Raw genomic sequence first — 16,365 nt, forward strand, 5'->3', positions numbered from 1 at the left:
AGGCAGTTTACAACAAAAAGCAATATAACATCTCAGAGATTCTGTCCTCGTAGAACTAAATTAGAAGAATTATCTGTGGGCAGTTTCTATGATCTTGTCAAGGCATTTGATTCTACTCAGAAAATTAAAATGAAACAGAATTCCTTGGATGTAGTGTTATCTTAAAAATAGAAAGCGGAGGGGCTACATTTACAAATGATACTTTAGTAATCCCGTCTACTGCTGAAATGGAAGAGTGGATGTATCAGTGTGTGTAACATAACCCACATCCAGTGAGGATGCCTGCGATGGGAACAAGGCCAATGTCAAAGGCCAGTTACATGAACTTCTGCAATGGACAAATATAAGGCAACCTGATGATGATCTCTTCCTCAGTTGCTATTATTCAACTTGCCTGCACCCATTGACTCTGACCCCATGGCTACTTAACTGTGTGCTTAGTGCTACGAATTATGAACTTGTTGTTTCCACCATCTCTCGGCTTAATGGAACTAAACACATTGTTTCGACTAAGTAGTTATTGGACTTTAGGCAACTTAGTCAGAAGCTACCTATTATTAATTTCTATAGTGGCTCAGATGACTATACTGTTTAGAACTATGATTGTTTGGTCCATGGACTATTAGAAATTTTAATTTATTTTTATGGAAGTTAATTGTGTTCAATAAACATTGTTGCCCATAAGTGAGTGTTATAATAGATACTACATGAATGGATTAAATTTGGTATGGGGAAACATTAAATATTGTGTCCCACAATATTTGACGCCTGGCCTGCTCTTCTTCTTGGTGTACAGTAGTGATTTGTCTGAGGTATTGTGAAAGTCTTCTAACACTGACAGAAAGTCAAGTGTTCTGATAAGGGGCTGAAACATCATACCAGTCAGAGAGAGACAGCCAGGTACACATCAAACAGCTTGATGCTACGGAGAGTCATACTATGCAACCACAAATAAATAAAAAGACTTAAAGGTACAAAAAGTAGAGATTAGTGAGAACACGCTGTATGAGGCTCCATGTGCGAAGTTCCAAGGGATCCAGAGGATAATAAAATGAGCTGAGATTGGCACTTGCAGAAGATAACGAAAATGCTCATCCCTGCATGCTTTCTATTTAGGTATCTATTCACCATGTTGTCCTGCAGATTGGATCACCAACATGTGTACTTCCACTCAGTACTCACCTAGACTATAATTTTGTGGGGGAGTGCAGCTGTGAGTTATTGCATAGAAGCATGCAGTAAAAATGGATATTTGATAACTGAATATCTTGCAGAAGCTTCTTCCAGTGCCTATGGATTCTTATATGCCAACATATATATTCCCTAATGCTACTCGTGATTTAAGATGAAGTGTGCTATTCAAAATCATGATACTAAAAGTAAAACTAATTTCTGTGTAGGCTAGACATCTTCATCTAGGGTTCCTAAAGGAGTTTTTATTTCTACTGCAAAATTCCATAAAAGGATGGTGGTAGATATCGGGCAGTAAATTTAAACATAAAGATAGAAAAAAAATAAAAAGGGTACCTTATTAACAACTCCTTTGATAGTTTCTTAAAATATTTGGACTCCGGGTGTAAAATGCACATGACTCTAATGTCCTTATTGACAGGTTTTGATTTTTGCCCTTATAACGAATGATGATAGTATTTTGTGTGGAATTACGTAAATTTATTGTTTGAAGTACCGTGTTAATGAAAACAGCAACTGAATAGAGTAAAAGGAGGAACAGTGGCTTTCTTCAAAGTAGATTTTTTTCTTAATAATGTAATCTAGAAGTAATTCCTATGATTGTCAGTGTGAATAGATTATCCCCAGTCATAATTTGCTGTTAGCATATTGTCACATCTAAATCACAATCAACTCCAAATCCAAAGGCAGGTTATCAATGAATTTCAACTCTAGTACTGAAAGCATGTTTATTACTGACTCCAACATACAGCTAGAACAGAGCTGAGATCTTGGATGGAGATTGCAGCTATTTATACAATGAATATTCCATAATATTCAAATATTAAACTCATAAGATTTTCAAGAAACATCAAGAAATAGTAAATTATAAATAATAAACAATTGCTGCTGGGCAGGTTTGAACTGGCGACCCGTAGCATACCAGACAGTGACACTAACCACTACACCACACTGCATGTGCCACAGCTCTGAGCATTGCTCTATCTCCTAGAGAAACAGTAACCTATTGTTTCAGAAGTTCTCACTGGAGCAACTACAACACTCTGAATCTAGATCTCATCAGTGGTCCTCTATAAGGTGGCACCAATAAATTATTACGTTCTGGTCACATTGTTACATCCTCTTCTCTGCGATGATCATCAAAGGTAGCTTTGCCTGTCAACACTTCTTGATCATAGAGTTGGTCTTGAGCTTCCTTGAAGCTCTCATTGTCTGTATGCTTCTTTGGATTGTAACAAAGCTTCATACGGAGGATGTCTGCATTTTTGTTTTCTCAATGAAGGGTCATAATCCTCAGTTTCATATGTGATGTCTGGCATTGGCAAAAGATATGATACATCCCAAAGTAGCACTTTATTAACTTTTCTGACAGTCCTTCTTTCCATATGGGTGTAAAAATCCATAACCAGTTTCTGAGGTTGCATCTGACTGGCCAGTACTTGGTGTTATAGTGCTCTTAGTCTTTCTCTTGGGCATCTAGCATCTGTATGCAAGCCAGCTGCCTGGCGATGAGATGGTAGTCATGCTGAGTATGATGTAGTTGAAATGGGAACAGTGTATCCATTGTCATTTTGGCGTCATGACAGTGGAGGGCAAAGAGTGGTGTGAAGCCTATAGTGTCTTGCTTTGCTTTGTTGTAAACAAATCTTTTGACAGGCAGTATTGTTGCATCAAAGAAAAAAATATACTTTGTGAAATATGTTCTGTCATGTTATTTATGTACTTGATGAGAGTTATTGAACTATATGAAATAAAATCATCAACCTCTGAAAGGTTTGCATTAGGACATGCAAACTGCATGGTTGGTCGCAGGGCATGATGGGAGTTCGTATGGTTTATTGATGAAGCCCACTTTCATTTGGATGGGTTCATCACACACACACACACACACACACACACACACATATTTGGGCGACTGACATTCTGCATTTCATGATCGAGAAGTCTCTTCACTGTCGACGGGTGATTGTGTAGTGTGCAATGTCCAGTTATGGATTAATTGGTGCGATATTCCTTGAAGGCATGGTGACTACTGAATGGTACGTGAAGGTTTTTGGAAGACGATTTCATGTCCGTTATTCAAAGTGACTCTGATTGTGACAAGATGTGGTTCATGCAACACGGAGCTTGACCCCACTGAAGCAGGAGAGTGTTTGATGTCCAGGAGGAGCACTTTGGGGACTGCATTCTGAATATGGGGTACCCAGAGGCCACTGGAATGGGCCTCAATTGGCCGCCATAGTCTCCAGACCTGAACACATGCAACTCCTTTCTGTGGGGCTATATTAAAGACAAGGTATACAGCAATAACCCCAAAACCATTGCTGAGCTGAAAACAACCATTCAGGAGGTCATCAACAGTATCGATGTTCTGACACTTCAGCAGCTCATTTCCTTGAACATGTTTGTTTTGTATATCAAACTCTTCAGATAGATGTGGGATACAAAATGAACATATTTTTGAGAAATCAATGTTTTAAAATTTTTTTCATATTCATATTTTATCTCAAATGTTCGAAATGGGGGGGGGGGGGGGGGAAGGGGGAGGGGTCATCATTCAAGATCCAGGGGGGCTGACTCTCTCAGAGAGAATCACACCTGACTGAGGTGCATGGAGAGTCAGTTGTACCAAAACAGTTGCCATATGTTGCATGAGCTCATTCTACTCCCCCCCCCCTTTTCTCAGCCCCCCCCCCCCCCAAACTGTGCAATTCTGATGACAAAGACACAATTTCTGTAAATCTCGTTTTAAAGAAATGGATTTTATTTAACTGATCAGAATGAGAAGGGTGGTTAAAAAGTGTCTCTTTGCGACCAATATTAGAAAAGTCAGCCTCTCTTTTGTAGTTGAGAGATTGGTGATACATGTACACACACACACACACACACACACACACACACACACACACACCAGAAAAACACCAGAAAAACACACACTATTTGTTTTGATCAATGGTTATTCCTGCATTCACTTGTAATTCAATTTATTCCTTTTTTCTTTACAGCATAAGCATCATTCATGGACATAATAGCTCATGGCTGTTCATCTGTGACAGCAGAACACATATAGTCTTGCCTGCTTTACTGGACCTTCTTAGTCATTACAATTCTTCAGAGGTAAGGCACAAGTTGACATAATATGAAATACTTAAACCATTGGCATTTACTTTGTGTTTTACTTTGCAACTCTTAAACTTTTAGGAAACGTGGATAGGACATGCCTTAGTTGACGAAGAACGTACAATAATTCATCATTTTGCATCTAACGATGGATTCAAATATCCACTTTTTGTTTCTGGATTTGCCATGAGCACTGCACTTTTGAAAAGGTGAGATATCAGAAGTGATACTAATAATGTATTACATTAAGATGTTATAGCAATCTCCTTGTAATAAATTTGGAGGTACAGGGTGGCGCAGATGGATCGGGTGGTTTTAAAATACTTGTCAAACTGTCAATTGTAAAGGTATTGGATTGAAATAAAGTGCAAAACGTGTAGTTACAATGGAAGTTTATTAACAAAAAAATAGTAATGTTAGTTTTTAAAAATTACATCCATCAAATGCCCTCCTTCTCGAGCGACGCATTCTTGGAGTCGGTCCTTAACGTTCCGCATTGCCCGCTCAAGCACATCACCAGGAATTGATGTGATTTCAGTGTGAATTGCTGCCTTCAACTCCTGAATGGTCCAGGGTTTGTTCATGTAGACCCTTGCTTTTAAATAGCTCCATAAGAAAAAGTCACATACCGTGAGGTCCGGTGAGCGAGGGGGCCAATGGACATCTCCATTACGGGAAATCAAACGGCCAGGGAACAGAGCGCGTACAGCTTGCATTGATATCCTAGCGGTATGTGCAGTTGCCCCGTCTTGTTGGAACCACATATTGCCCATGTCGTAATTGTTCTCTTCAAGTTGTGGGAGAAGAAAATCTTCAATCATGTTCACATAACGCTGCGAATTAACAGTAACCGCCTGCTCCCTTTCATTTTCAAAAAAGTAAGGACCAATTATCCCTTCCTTAGAAACCCCACACCAAACCGTCACTTTATCACTATGGAGAGGCTGTTGGTGTAGATCTCTTGGGTTAGTGTCGGCCCAGTAACGGCAATTTTGCTTGTTTACGTATCCGTTAATGTGAAAGTGAGCCTCGTCAGACATCATGATAATCAGGTTTACATCTTCCAATAACTCCAACATCTGTTGGCTAAACTGAAGCCTTTGAAGATGGTCTGTTGGGAGAATCTTCTGTACCAACAGGATTTTATAGGGGTGGAATTTCAGTTCTTCGTTAAGAATCCTTTGAAGGCTCCGACGTGACATTCCAAGAGCTTGAGCACGACATCTCGTTGATCGACGTGGGCTCGCAGTGACATCGCGTCTCACACGCTCCACGTTCTCAGGCGTTGTTATTGTTGGCGGTCTAGGCGTCCATTTTGGAGCACATGAACCAGTAGTGCGGAAATTATGCACCCAACTCAATATCGTATCTCGCTTAGGAACACTACCGCGAGGTGGGATGTTGAAACGCTGGCAAAAGGCACGCGTCACAGCAACAATTGACTCGTTATTGCGTATGAACTCTTCCACTGCGAAAACACGATGCTCAACGGACCACGTAGCCATCGCGACTGACTGCCAGCCTGCAACTGAAACTTCCCGTCCCCCCCCCACCACAGGACGAGGTCGCCGAACACCTGGCTCCCCCCCTCCAGACGTACAGTCCACTTCAAAACCACCCGATCCATCTGCGCCACCCTGTATATCATCAGCAGTAATAATAGTGTTCTGTGTAGCTGCCTTGCTTTGAGTGATACTTTTTCCAATGACATGTCACTAACAGTAAATATCTTTCATTGAATTGCACACAAAATGAAATATGATGTCACTTCTTTTCCTTTGAGTCTTCACATAATTTGGAAACAAAAACAATTTCCTAAGTGCTTCTAATGGGAAATACTGAATCTTGGGCATTTAAACAAGCATTATATTGTTTCGTTATAGACAAGAAGATAAAATTAGTTGATCCAATGTTTGGCACCACCTAAACTCTGTGTAGTCTTTGTTACATCATCATGTTCAGCTTCTTACATAATTGAGCTGTAGAATGAGAATAATAATAGCATATTATTTTTACGAAATGGTAGAGTAAACATAATAATGAATTCATCCCTCATCCAGAATACATACTGGTAATGTTCATAATAAATCTTTCCAGCTTTTTCTTTGTGGTATAATAGAGTAGAGATGCTATATATTTCTGCTTGTGTGTCAGTTTGTTGGTGAATGATAAGAAGGGAACTGATTTTAAATCATTGTGCCTTTTGATGAAAGAAAATAAATTAATTAAACAGTGGCCTATTTTTATTATTATCTTTTTTTGTTTTTATCTTCATCATCCAAGCCATCATTGTTGTCTCTCTATATCATAAAGTTCTGGATACATAGTAGATCAAGGATAATATTTATTTATTTACATCTTAAACAGTTAACAGTTGTGACATCCGAAATGGAATAACTTTAGTTCTTCTAGCAGCACCTCCTTTACTCTAATTCTTTTCCTCTTGTTCCATACAATGGCATTACTTTTGATATAAAGTCCACATATTTACTGGTTTGAGTCTGTCCTGCAAATCTTCGTATTTTGTGCTACTCTTTCCATCTCACTGGCACATTGGTTAACACAGTGGACTTGCAATTTGAAGGATGGCAGTTCGAATTCTAATATGGTGATTGTAACATTGCTGCTCCCAATCAATATGTAAATTAGTTAAAAATTTTACTTATAGACTGCCTTTTTGTCAACAACTAAATTGGGAGCTTCACAAATCATAGAATTTTTAGAGCAGGAAACAATACTTTTATAATTAAATAATTTTATAATAATACTTGAAGAAGTCAAGAGTTTTGTTGATTGTTAATGTCTGTTCAGTGTAGATATACTAGATTTATTGCCTTTTGGATTTTGCTGCATTCTTTAGCAAATCATCCATGTTTAATTTTTTTAAATAAAAATCCAGCAAATATTTCCAGACAATAATCACCTTGTGGTGTTGCAGTTGTTCTTGTTATGTCTGTGCTTGCTACGAAATGGGAATTCCTCTTCCCACACCCAGACAATTTTCTTCAATTATATGTACCAAACAAAAATACCATACATGCTGCAACTTCTCACAACTAACTGCAACTCCATTAGAACTTCAACTTTTAACTGCTTTGGCCCTTGTATAGGAAAGTAACAGGTCATGATTACAAATTATTCTTACTACGAGGGTCATTCAGTAATTAAAGATAGAAATTGGTTTGTAAAAAAAAATCATTCATTTTTACAAAACAATACTTTTTCTACTTTTCAACATAATTTCCTTGAGCATTTATGCACTTGTTCCAACGGGCTACAAGGGTTTTTATTCTGGCTGGAAAGAACTCTTTATTTTGATGTTTCAACCAATTTCCCACAAACTTTTTCACATCCTCATTGGCCTGGAACCTGTTCCCACTTAATGCCTCCTTCAGTGCACCAAACAAATGGAAATCACTAGGTGCTAAATCAGGACTGGCAAGGGGATGAAGCAGTATTTCACAGCCCATTTTGTCGATGGTTTCGTGGGTTAGTTGAGCAGTATGAGGACGTGCGTTGTCTTGCTGGAGAATCGCATCTCTCCTCTGAGATCCATGATGTGTCTCTCTCATGGCTGGCTTCACCTTGTTTGAAAGCAAACCCAAGTAGTATTAGCTGTTCATTGTATGCTGCTCTTCAAGATAATCACAAAAAACTGGACCTTCGGCATCCCAAAACACCGTCAACATGACTTTTCCTGCTGATGCTTGGGTTTTGAATTTTTTCTTAACAGGTGATTTGGTGTGCTTCCACCCTATGCTTTGTCTTTTTGATTTTGGCTCATAACAGTGAACCCAAGTTTCATCACAAGTAAAAATTTTGCTGAGGAAGTGCTCAACTTGTCTTTCATAATGTTCCTTTAGGTCTGTGCACACTCTCAAGCTTGTTTCCTTGTGCAGCCGTGTCAATTCCTTTGGGACCCATCTTGCACATGTTTTGCGGTACTTCAGCTTCTTACAGATAATGTTATGAACTATACCAGTACTAACTTGAACCTTATCAACTATCATTCCCACAGTCACACGGTGGTCAGCACAAATAATGCCATCGATTCAACTTTCAAGTGAGGGAGTTGAAACTGCAACTGGTCAGCCAGAACAGTGTTCGTCAGTCACTGAGTCACGACCATATTTAAAATGCTCTACCCACTTGTAAAACTTTGCATGATTCATACAACCTTCGCCATAAACATTAGACATTCTACAGTATATATTCACTGGTTTCTCACCTTCAGCAAGTAAAAAACAAATAACAGAATGTTGTTCAACTATTGTGGACATTTCAAGCGGACTCGCCATCTTGATATGTATTTTTGAGGTTATAAACAAAACAATGTTGATACATCAGCTGATCGGGGCTCATCCCAGTGATGCCAATTTAAAGCCATAAAAGTACCTAACTTGCCCTAACAGTTTTTCCCCAGACCAATTTTTCTCTTTAATTATTGATTGACCCTTGTAATACTTTTGTAAAATTATAATGAGAAACTACATATTCACAAAACTTCAGTGTGATAGAGAATGCCAGAAAAATTAAGAAAGTTGTTGATACTCTTTATCTTCTTACACAGTTTTGTTTTTATACAAAATTTCATAAAATGTTGGTTTTGAACAGTTGTTTTTGAATTGTCCAGATTTCTGCCAAAGCGCTTAATTATTTTAATTGCTACTATTTACAGAGGTTTCAATGCCAAAGTTACATTATTTATTTCAACCAACTACCTTGTAAACTAGATTAAAGATTAGTACCCCCTGAACTGTTTGCAATTCCAGTAATTAACTAAACACTGTGTAGTATTTTCTGGGACTTTTTATTTGATAATTTTGTATAAAAACTGTATTGCGTGAGTGAACTATTGTCTTGCTAGTTAAGAAAATATTTTTTTTATAAGAAACAGTATAACTAACTTGTTATTTACTTTCATAGAATGGAAACTCCATTAGGACTATCAGAAATTTAGGTAAAGAAAAGCATGTTAAGTTGCAGACAGGCACAATTAAAAGACACTAATATAAAGCTTTCTCATTCTTGCTTGCTTTTTTTTTTGTGTGTGTGTGTGTGTGTGTGTGTGTGTGTGTGTGTGTGTGTGTGTGTGTTTGTGTTTCTGTTTTGCTGATGAAGGCTGTGGCCAAAAGCTTTATGCAAGTGTCTTTTAATTGTGCATGTCTGCAACTTACTGTGTCTTGTTATTTACATTTATTTTAAATTATTCCAAATAGCATTAGATAATGAATAATGCATGTAGAATGGAAGTTCTAAAGATGCTAAGTGCCAATTTTATTGAAAATAAGTTATTGCTGTATAAATGAGCTATGTGCTAATGCCAGTTCCCTGCTAAAAGCACTAAGTCATCTTCCTCATGCAAGTAGTTGAAATGGCTATTCACAGCTATTGGTGTATGACCATGCTATTAGGAAGTTGTAGGTCTGTGTGCCTGCCACCAACCTAGTGAAGTTGCAGGAAGTTTTTTTGACTTTGGTAAATCAGCTATAAGTGTTATTGAGACTAATAAGGTGTAGATATTAGAATTAGTGTGAATAAGCATAAAGGTAATAGTGACAGACCTGGTGTCATGAAATACAAGAAAGCATTCAGGGAACTGCAAATGTGGCCACACTATAAGATATTGAAGAAAGATCATAGTGTATGTGATATACTATCCACTGTGGGAAAAATATATTTAAAAACAAAGATGATGAGACTTACCAAACAAAAGGGCTGGCAGGTCGATAGACACACAAACATACACACAAAATTCTAGCTTTCGCAACCAATGGCTGCTTCATCAGGAAAGAGGGAAGGAGAGGGAAAGACGAAAGGATGTGGGTTTTAAGGGAGAGGGTAAGGAGTCATTCCAATCCCGGGAGCAGAAAGACTTACCTTAGGGGGAAAAAAGGATGGGTGTACACTCGCGCACACACACACACACATATCTATCCGTCCACATATCTATCCATCCGCACATACACAGACACAAACAGAAAATGTCTGCTTGTGTCTGTGTAGGTGCGGATGGATATGTGTGTGTGTGTGTGTGCGAGTGTATACCCGTCCTTTTTTCCCCCTAAGGTAAGTCTTTCCGCTCCCGGGATTGGAATGACTCCTTACCCTTTCCCTTAAAACCCACATCCTTTCATCTTTCCTTCTCCTTCTTTCTTTCCTGACGAAGCCGCCGTTGGTTGCGAAAGCTAGAATTTTGTGTGTATGTTTGTGTTTGTTTGTGTGTCTATCGACCTGCCAGCCCTTTTGTTTGGTAAGTCTCATCATCTTTGTTTTTAGATATATTTTTCCCATGTGGAATGTTTCCCTCTATTATATTCATACTATCCACTGTGTTAGATTTGCAGAATGATGAGCAAGAAATCACAGCTTCAAAAGAAGGAAGAGTTTCTTTTCATAATTGATTATCTTTAGGAAGGGAGTGATCAGTTTTATCTCGATTTCTGTAAAGAAATAAGTGTAACATTTTGTTTTATAGATTTCTTCTTTCATTGTTTCAGTGTCGCAAAATATCATAAGTTGTGGTATAGCGTAGTGTCTGATAATGTAACTGAATTTGTTATAAACATCTCCTTGAACTTTTTTCAGCATTCATTGAGTATTTAGCACAGAACAGCAGTATTTGTACTATGGTACATAACACGTTTTCAAAGACAATTTTGCAAAATAAAATTTTTTTCTATTAATTCTAAGAAAACTTTACTGTGCACATTATAGAGTACTTTAGTATGCAACCCATTTCATAATTTTGAGAACATAGATCATGTTCTGTGGTATTTATTATGTTTTTCCTAATAAAGAAAACCCAGTGTTGTGAGACGTACCTCCTGTAGATCTTCCACTCTACAAATATGAAAGGGATGAACACAGATATAAAAATACAACAGCATAAAAATTACAATATATTGAGTAATTCAGTAAATGTCATGTATCACCCACTCCTATATGAACTCTAAGGTTGTTACATTGCACCGTCCATATTTAGGTTTTTTTTTATTATTTTCTTTAAATCAATTGATGCAAATGGTTCCTTTGAAAAAGACACAACCAATATCCCTCCTATCCAACACATTGTAAGATACTGTAAATTGTTTGAAATGGTATTTCAGACAATTTGTAATTATGGTGATGATGACTCTATCAGAAAAACATCATCAGCCATTTATCATGTACAGCTGGGTACTGGCCTCATCCACATCTCTCTTTACATTACAATCTTCAGCTTTCATCAGTAATATTTATCCCGTTTATTTGTTTATCCCATTAATATATCTTCCATTAGTCATCCTGTAGGACGCCCTGGCGATCGTGTTTGCCGTCCAAAAATTTCACACCTATCATTTTGGGGCAAAGTTCACCCTCCTGCTGGACCATAAACCCTTGGTTACACTTTTCGGACCCTACTCTCACCTTCCTGAGCAGATGGCTCAACTTCTCCAGCGCTGGGCATCGTTTTTACATAATTACACTTACACCATCCGGTATAAGCCCACCACCTTCATTGCTAATGCGGACGCTTTGTCACATCTCCCAGCAGGCCCCGATCCTGCCTTTGACCAACAGGAGGTCCTCTGCTTTCACATTGATTCTGCCCACCGGGATGCGCTGGACAGTCTTCCTCTTATGGCTGCTGACGTTGCTGCGGCTATCAGCTGCGACCCTGTCTTGCGGCAGGTTCTCAACTACGTGGTCCATGGGTGGCCGTCCTATGTTACTCGTCAGATGCAGCCTGATTTCAGCCCCTGGCGCCACCTGTCCCACAGGCTCTCCGTGGTCGATGATGTCCTTCTGTTGGCCACGGAGTCAGATGCCCACTTGGTGGTCCTTCCTCTGGAATTGCAGCTTAGGGTGCTCTGTTTGTTACACCGTGGGCGCTGGGGTATGTCCCATATGAAAGTTTTGGCCTGCCGGCTTGTGTAGTGGCCCGCCATCGATGGCGATATTGAGTGCCTGATCCGTTGGTGTGCTGTCTGTGCGCATCACCAGGCAAGCCCCCCTCAGTCGTTTACACCCTGGCCTGTGTCCTGCCTGCACTGGGATCGCATCCATATCGATTTTGCGGGCCCGTTTATGGGGACCATGTGGTTACTCATCGTTGATGCCTACTCCAAATACTATGTTGTCCGAATGGCATCCACCACTACGGAGGCTACAATCACGGCCATGGCCCAGGTTCTTGCCATTGAGGGCCTGCCCCACACGTTGGTCTCCGATAATGGTCCCCAATTCACAGCATCCTCCTTCCACGACTTCTGTCAGGCCAACGGTATCAAGCATATCCGTAGCCCCCCTTTCCAACCTTCGCAGAGAGGCTTGTCCGCACTTTTAAACACCATGTCAACCCTCACCCTGTTTTTGAGCACCTATCGCACTATGCCAATTGACGGATGCAGTCCAGCAGAGCTCCTTCATGGGCGACAGTCACGGACCCTGCTCCATTTGCTGATGCCGTCCTCCTCCTGCCCCCACTTCCGCCCCTCCCAGCGGTATGCGCCTGGCATGTCCATGTGGGCCTGCGAGTACGGGCGCAAGGCGGGTTGGACACCCGCCACGGTAGTCGCGGCCCATGGGCGGCGTGTGACGTCGGTGCAAATGTCGAAAGGGTTGGAGCACCGCCATCATAATCAGCTCCGCCCTCATGCTGCCACGGGACTCGCGCCGCCGCCTCTTTCACTACCTTTCCCTACCTCCTTCGGGTACGAACGTGGTCCTCAAGTCACCGTCCCAGCCCCTGGTTGCCGTCTCCCCGTGGGCCTGCCATCGGCCCTCTCTGCCTCCGGGTGGATCGGCGGCTCCCTCCCCCGCCCTGGATTCTGGATCGGCTGTCATGGATAGCTCGGGCGCCCCTTCCTCCCCGCCACTAGCTGTTGATACGCTCAGTTCCTCTTCCCACTGCCACCCACCTCGGCACCGTCCAGGGCATTTCCGCCTCTACGCGCATGTTTCAGGGGGGAGGGATCTGGTACCATGCAATGCGGAATTTGAATTCCCGCCAGACGTCATGGATGTCGATGACCCATAGAGATCTCTGCACCATCGCGCCGTAAGCTGTGGCGGTGCGCGCCTCCTGGCCTGCTTTTAGTGTGAGGGTGCCACAGTGGAACACGTGGTCCCAGCGGCCAATAGCGGCACCCCCGATAGCGTACTTAAGCTCCGGCCTCTCGCTCAGCCAGTCAGTCTTATCTTGCTTACGTCGGTTTACACCTCACTTTGCACTAGATTGCTTACTTCCTGGTTCGTGTATGAGTGGACGTGTTTGTTTCCTTGTGACTCTGTTGTTTGGTCTTGTTGTAATTGTTCTGTCATTCGTTGGTCATGTCCGTCCTCTTCCGCTGTGTTGTTGTTCGTGGGCCTCTCTACGGGTCCCGCCGCGCTTTCCACCATTGCTACCCCGCGACCATCCCGGTCGCAGTTACAACAGAATTCAACACATAATCTCCTTAGTCCATCTCACATCATCTTGTTGGACTCACATTCAGGAGGAGTGACAGTTCTGTGTCTTGCCATCCACTTAAACCAAATGCCGGGATGACTCCTTTGAAAAGGACATGGCCAACTTAATGTCCCCATCCTTTCCTAATACAAGCTTGTGCTCCATCTCTAATGACCTCATTATCTATGGGACATCAAATTCTACTGTTCTTACCATTATTTTGTCTTGGTGTGGCTTCAGCCTACCTCCATTTCATTTTTGTAGCAGTCACTACTAGAATCTCAACTCATTCCTTTTCTCCTGTCCATTTGTTCATTTAACTGTGCCTTTTTGTGATGTCTAACATGGATCTTTCCATTACATATGAGACAGATCTCACTTTTTGTACTGTTTGTATGATTAACATCCATTTTTCATTTCCCTATTTTAGTACTGGCAGTATACACTAGATATAGACCTTCCATTTAAGGCACACTGGAAATTTACTTTTGAATGTAGCATTCAGTTCCCCAAATGAAGTTCAAGCCATTTTCACACTTCTGTTTATTTCTTTAAGTGTCCATCCAGTTGGTGGTTTTTTTTTTCTTTTCTTTCTTTCTCTCTCTTTCTCTCTCTCTTTTTTTATACAAATTGATCACATAGTCCTTGATTATTTTTCTCCTGGGATATGGATTGTATATTATTTTGGTCTTACCGTAAGTAGTCATCAGTTGAGTTTCCCCATCCTTTGCTGAAATTCTTCTAGGTCATAAACAAACTGAATGATGTGACCTGAAAATAAAATGAGGTTCAGATAAGATTCATTTATGTATATCCTTTCTTCAGCCTAGTTAAATGATTTGAAAACCTCGACCAAGCCTGCAGAATATGACCTTGGTGAAATGGAGTCACCTTGCCTGATTACTCCATCAATTCTGGACTTTCATTTCCTTCACATAATTGACTGGAAGCAGTAGATTTCTTGTATGTATACTTTACTGAACTGATGTTTGTGGATTCTGTTTCACAGATTTGGTTTTGGCACAGACACTTTCTCATGGTTTACACATCATGTGCAAAGTAGCAACTCATATGTTTTTGGTGCTAACTGACAATCTGTAGGTTTCTAAAAGCAGTTAGTTTTTCCCTTTGTTAAAGGCTTAAGTTTTTTTAGTCAGTTAGCAATGATTTTTATAAAATCTTGTGTACAGTTGACAAAAGGCTAGTGGGCCTGGAGTTGTTTACATCTTACCTGCTCCCAGTTCTGTGGAGTACAACAATTACAGCATTTTTCCAACTATCTGGTGTGATCTCCTTGTGCAAATGGTTGGTGAATAATTGTGCAGTTTTTGCTTTCACCTCTTATGCTTCCACTTTTATTAATTATACTGTTATCCCATAATTCCAAAGAGGTTTTCTTGTTTCCATGCCCTTAATTACTTTGTTTATTTCTTATGGTAATACATCTGGAATCCACTTATTCTCATAGTCTATTATTTGAGTGTTCATTTCTCTAGGTGCCTTCTGTAGATTGTTGAAGAAATCTTTAAACACCTTTATGATGATCTTCTATTTCATCGTAGTAATGCCATGTTACTCCCCAGCATTGGTACTTATTTCATTTTCTTCATACTTCAGTTGTTCCTGATTTCTCTCTCTTCTCATTACACTTTCTGATGTCTTCTTTTTGATACTTGTGAATAGTCTTGTTCACATCAGCCAGTTCTGACTGACTTTTATTATTTACTATTTTTCCTCTTCTTTATCCGTTTTCATTCAATAGAGCCTTTAACATCTTTTTCTTTCTTCGATTTTTTCTGCACCTAATTTTTTGTGTCAGTGAAACTGGTTTTATGCTTAATAAGTTTAAATGTTTCTTACTTAATGCCCAGTTTAGTATTGCATCTTAGTAGCCTGTGTTCGATAGAGACAATGGACTGACCAACACATCCTTCATGGTTTGTTTGTTGTTTGAAGCACATAGTAAATCTCACTTTAGTTCGCCTTAATCCTTTTCTGTTTGACTTCCTGTCTGAGCAGTTCTTGAAAATTATATGTAGGAAGTACATTTGGCTCTCCTCAGCAAATTCCAATAAAATGTCTTATTCCTGGTATAGAATCCAAAATTTCCTGCCGAAGAATGTTTTTCCACTCGGACTGCACTTTTTCATTAAATTCACCTATTACTTTTGTTTAACTGTTCTTTTTAGCTGCTCATAAATATTTCCAAGATCTTCATCTGGGTGTATGGTTGTTGGGTATAAACTTGTTCTATTAACAGTGAATCCCTTTTGTTGATTTTTAATACTATTCTTGTTGTTCTGCCTGAGATTACTTCTCTAACAACAATTTCATCTTTATATTTATTGTTAATGATAGAATCCATTCCTGAATACCCACCTCAGTCTTTGCCTGTACAGTGAAAAGCATTTTATGACAACAGCTTGATGTGATCCACTTCCTTTCTTCATATCTCTTCCCCCAGTGATATCCACATTATATTATTTACTTCCACTCGTAGTTCCAGTATAGTCCCAAGTGTCCTGCACTTTAAGTTCCCTCTATGGAGTGTGGTAAAAGTAATCATGATGTTTTGTTTTAATCAAGGTGTAGGCACATCCGAGGCTGGGTGTGTCCTGTGT

General features: G+C 40.0%; 1 protein-coding gene across 2 annotated transcripts in view; it reads left to right on the forward strand.

Annotated features, from left to right (window-relative positions):
• LOC126171570 (beta-1,3-glucosyltransferase) overlaps window positions 1-16,365 on the forward strand; it is a 95,875-nt gene that overhangs the window by 30,640 nt on the left and 48,870 nt on the right. For both annotated transcript variants that reach the window (XM_049920811.1, XM_049920810.1), the window contains exons 5-6: window positions 4,197-4,308; window positions 4,393-4,520. In XM_049920811.1, coding sequence (XP_049776768.1) covers window positions 4,197-4,308; window positions 4,393-4,520 — 240 coding nt within the window. The remainder of the gene's footprint in view (window positions 1-4,196; window positions 4,309-4,392; window positions 4,521-16,365) is intronic.

This window comes from Schistocerca cancellata, chromosome 1 (genome assembly GCF_023864275.1).
Source record: "Schistocerca cancellata isolate TAMUIC-IGC-003103 chromosome 1, iqSchCanc2.1, whole genome shotgun sequence".
NCBI lineage: Eukaryota > Metazoa > Arthropoda > Insecta > Orthoptera > Acrididae > Schistocerca > Schistocerca cancellata.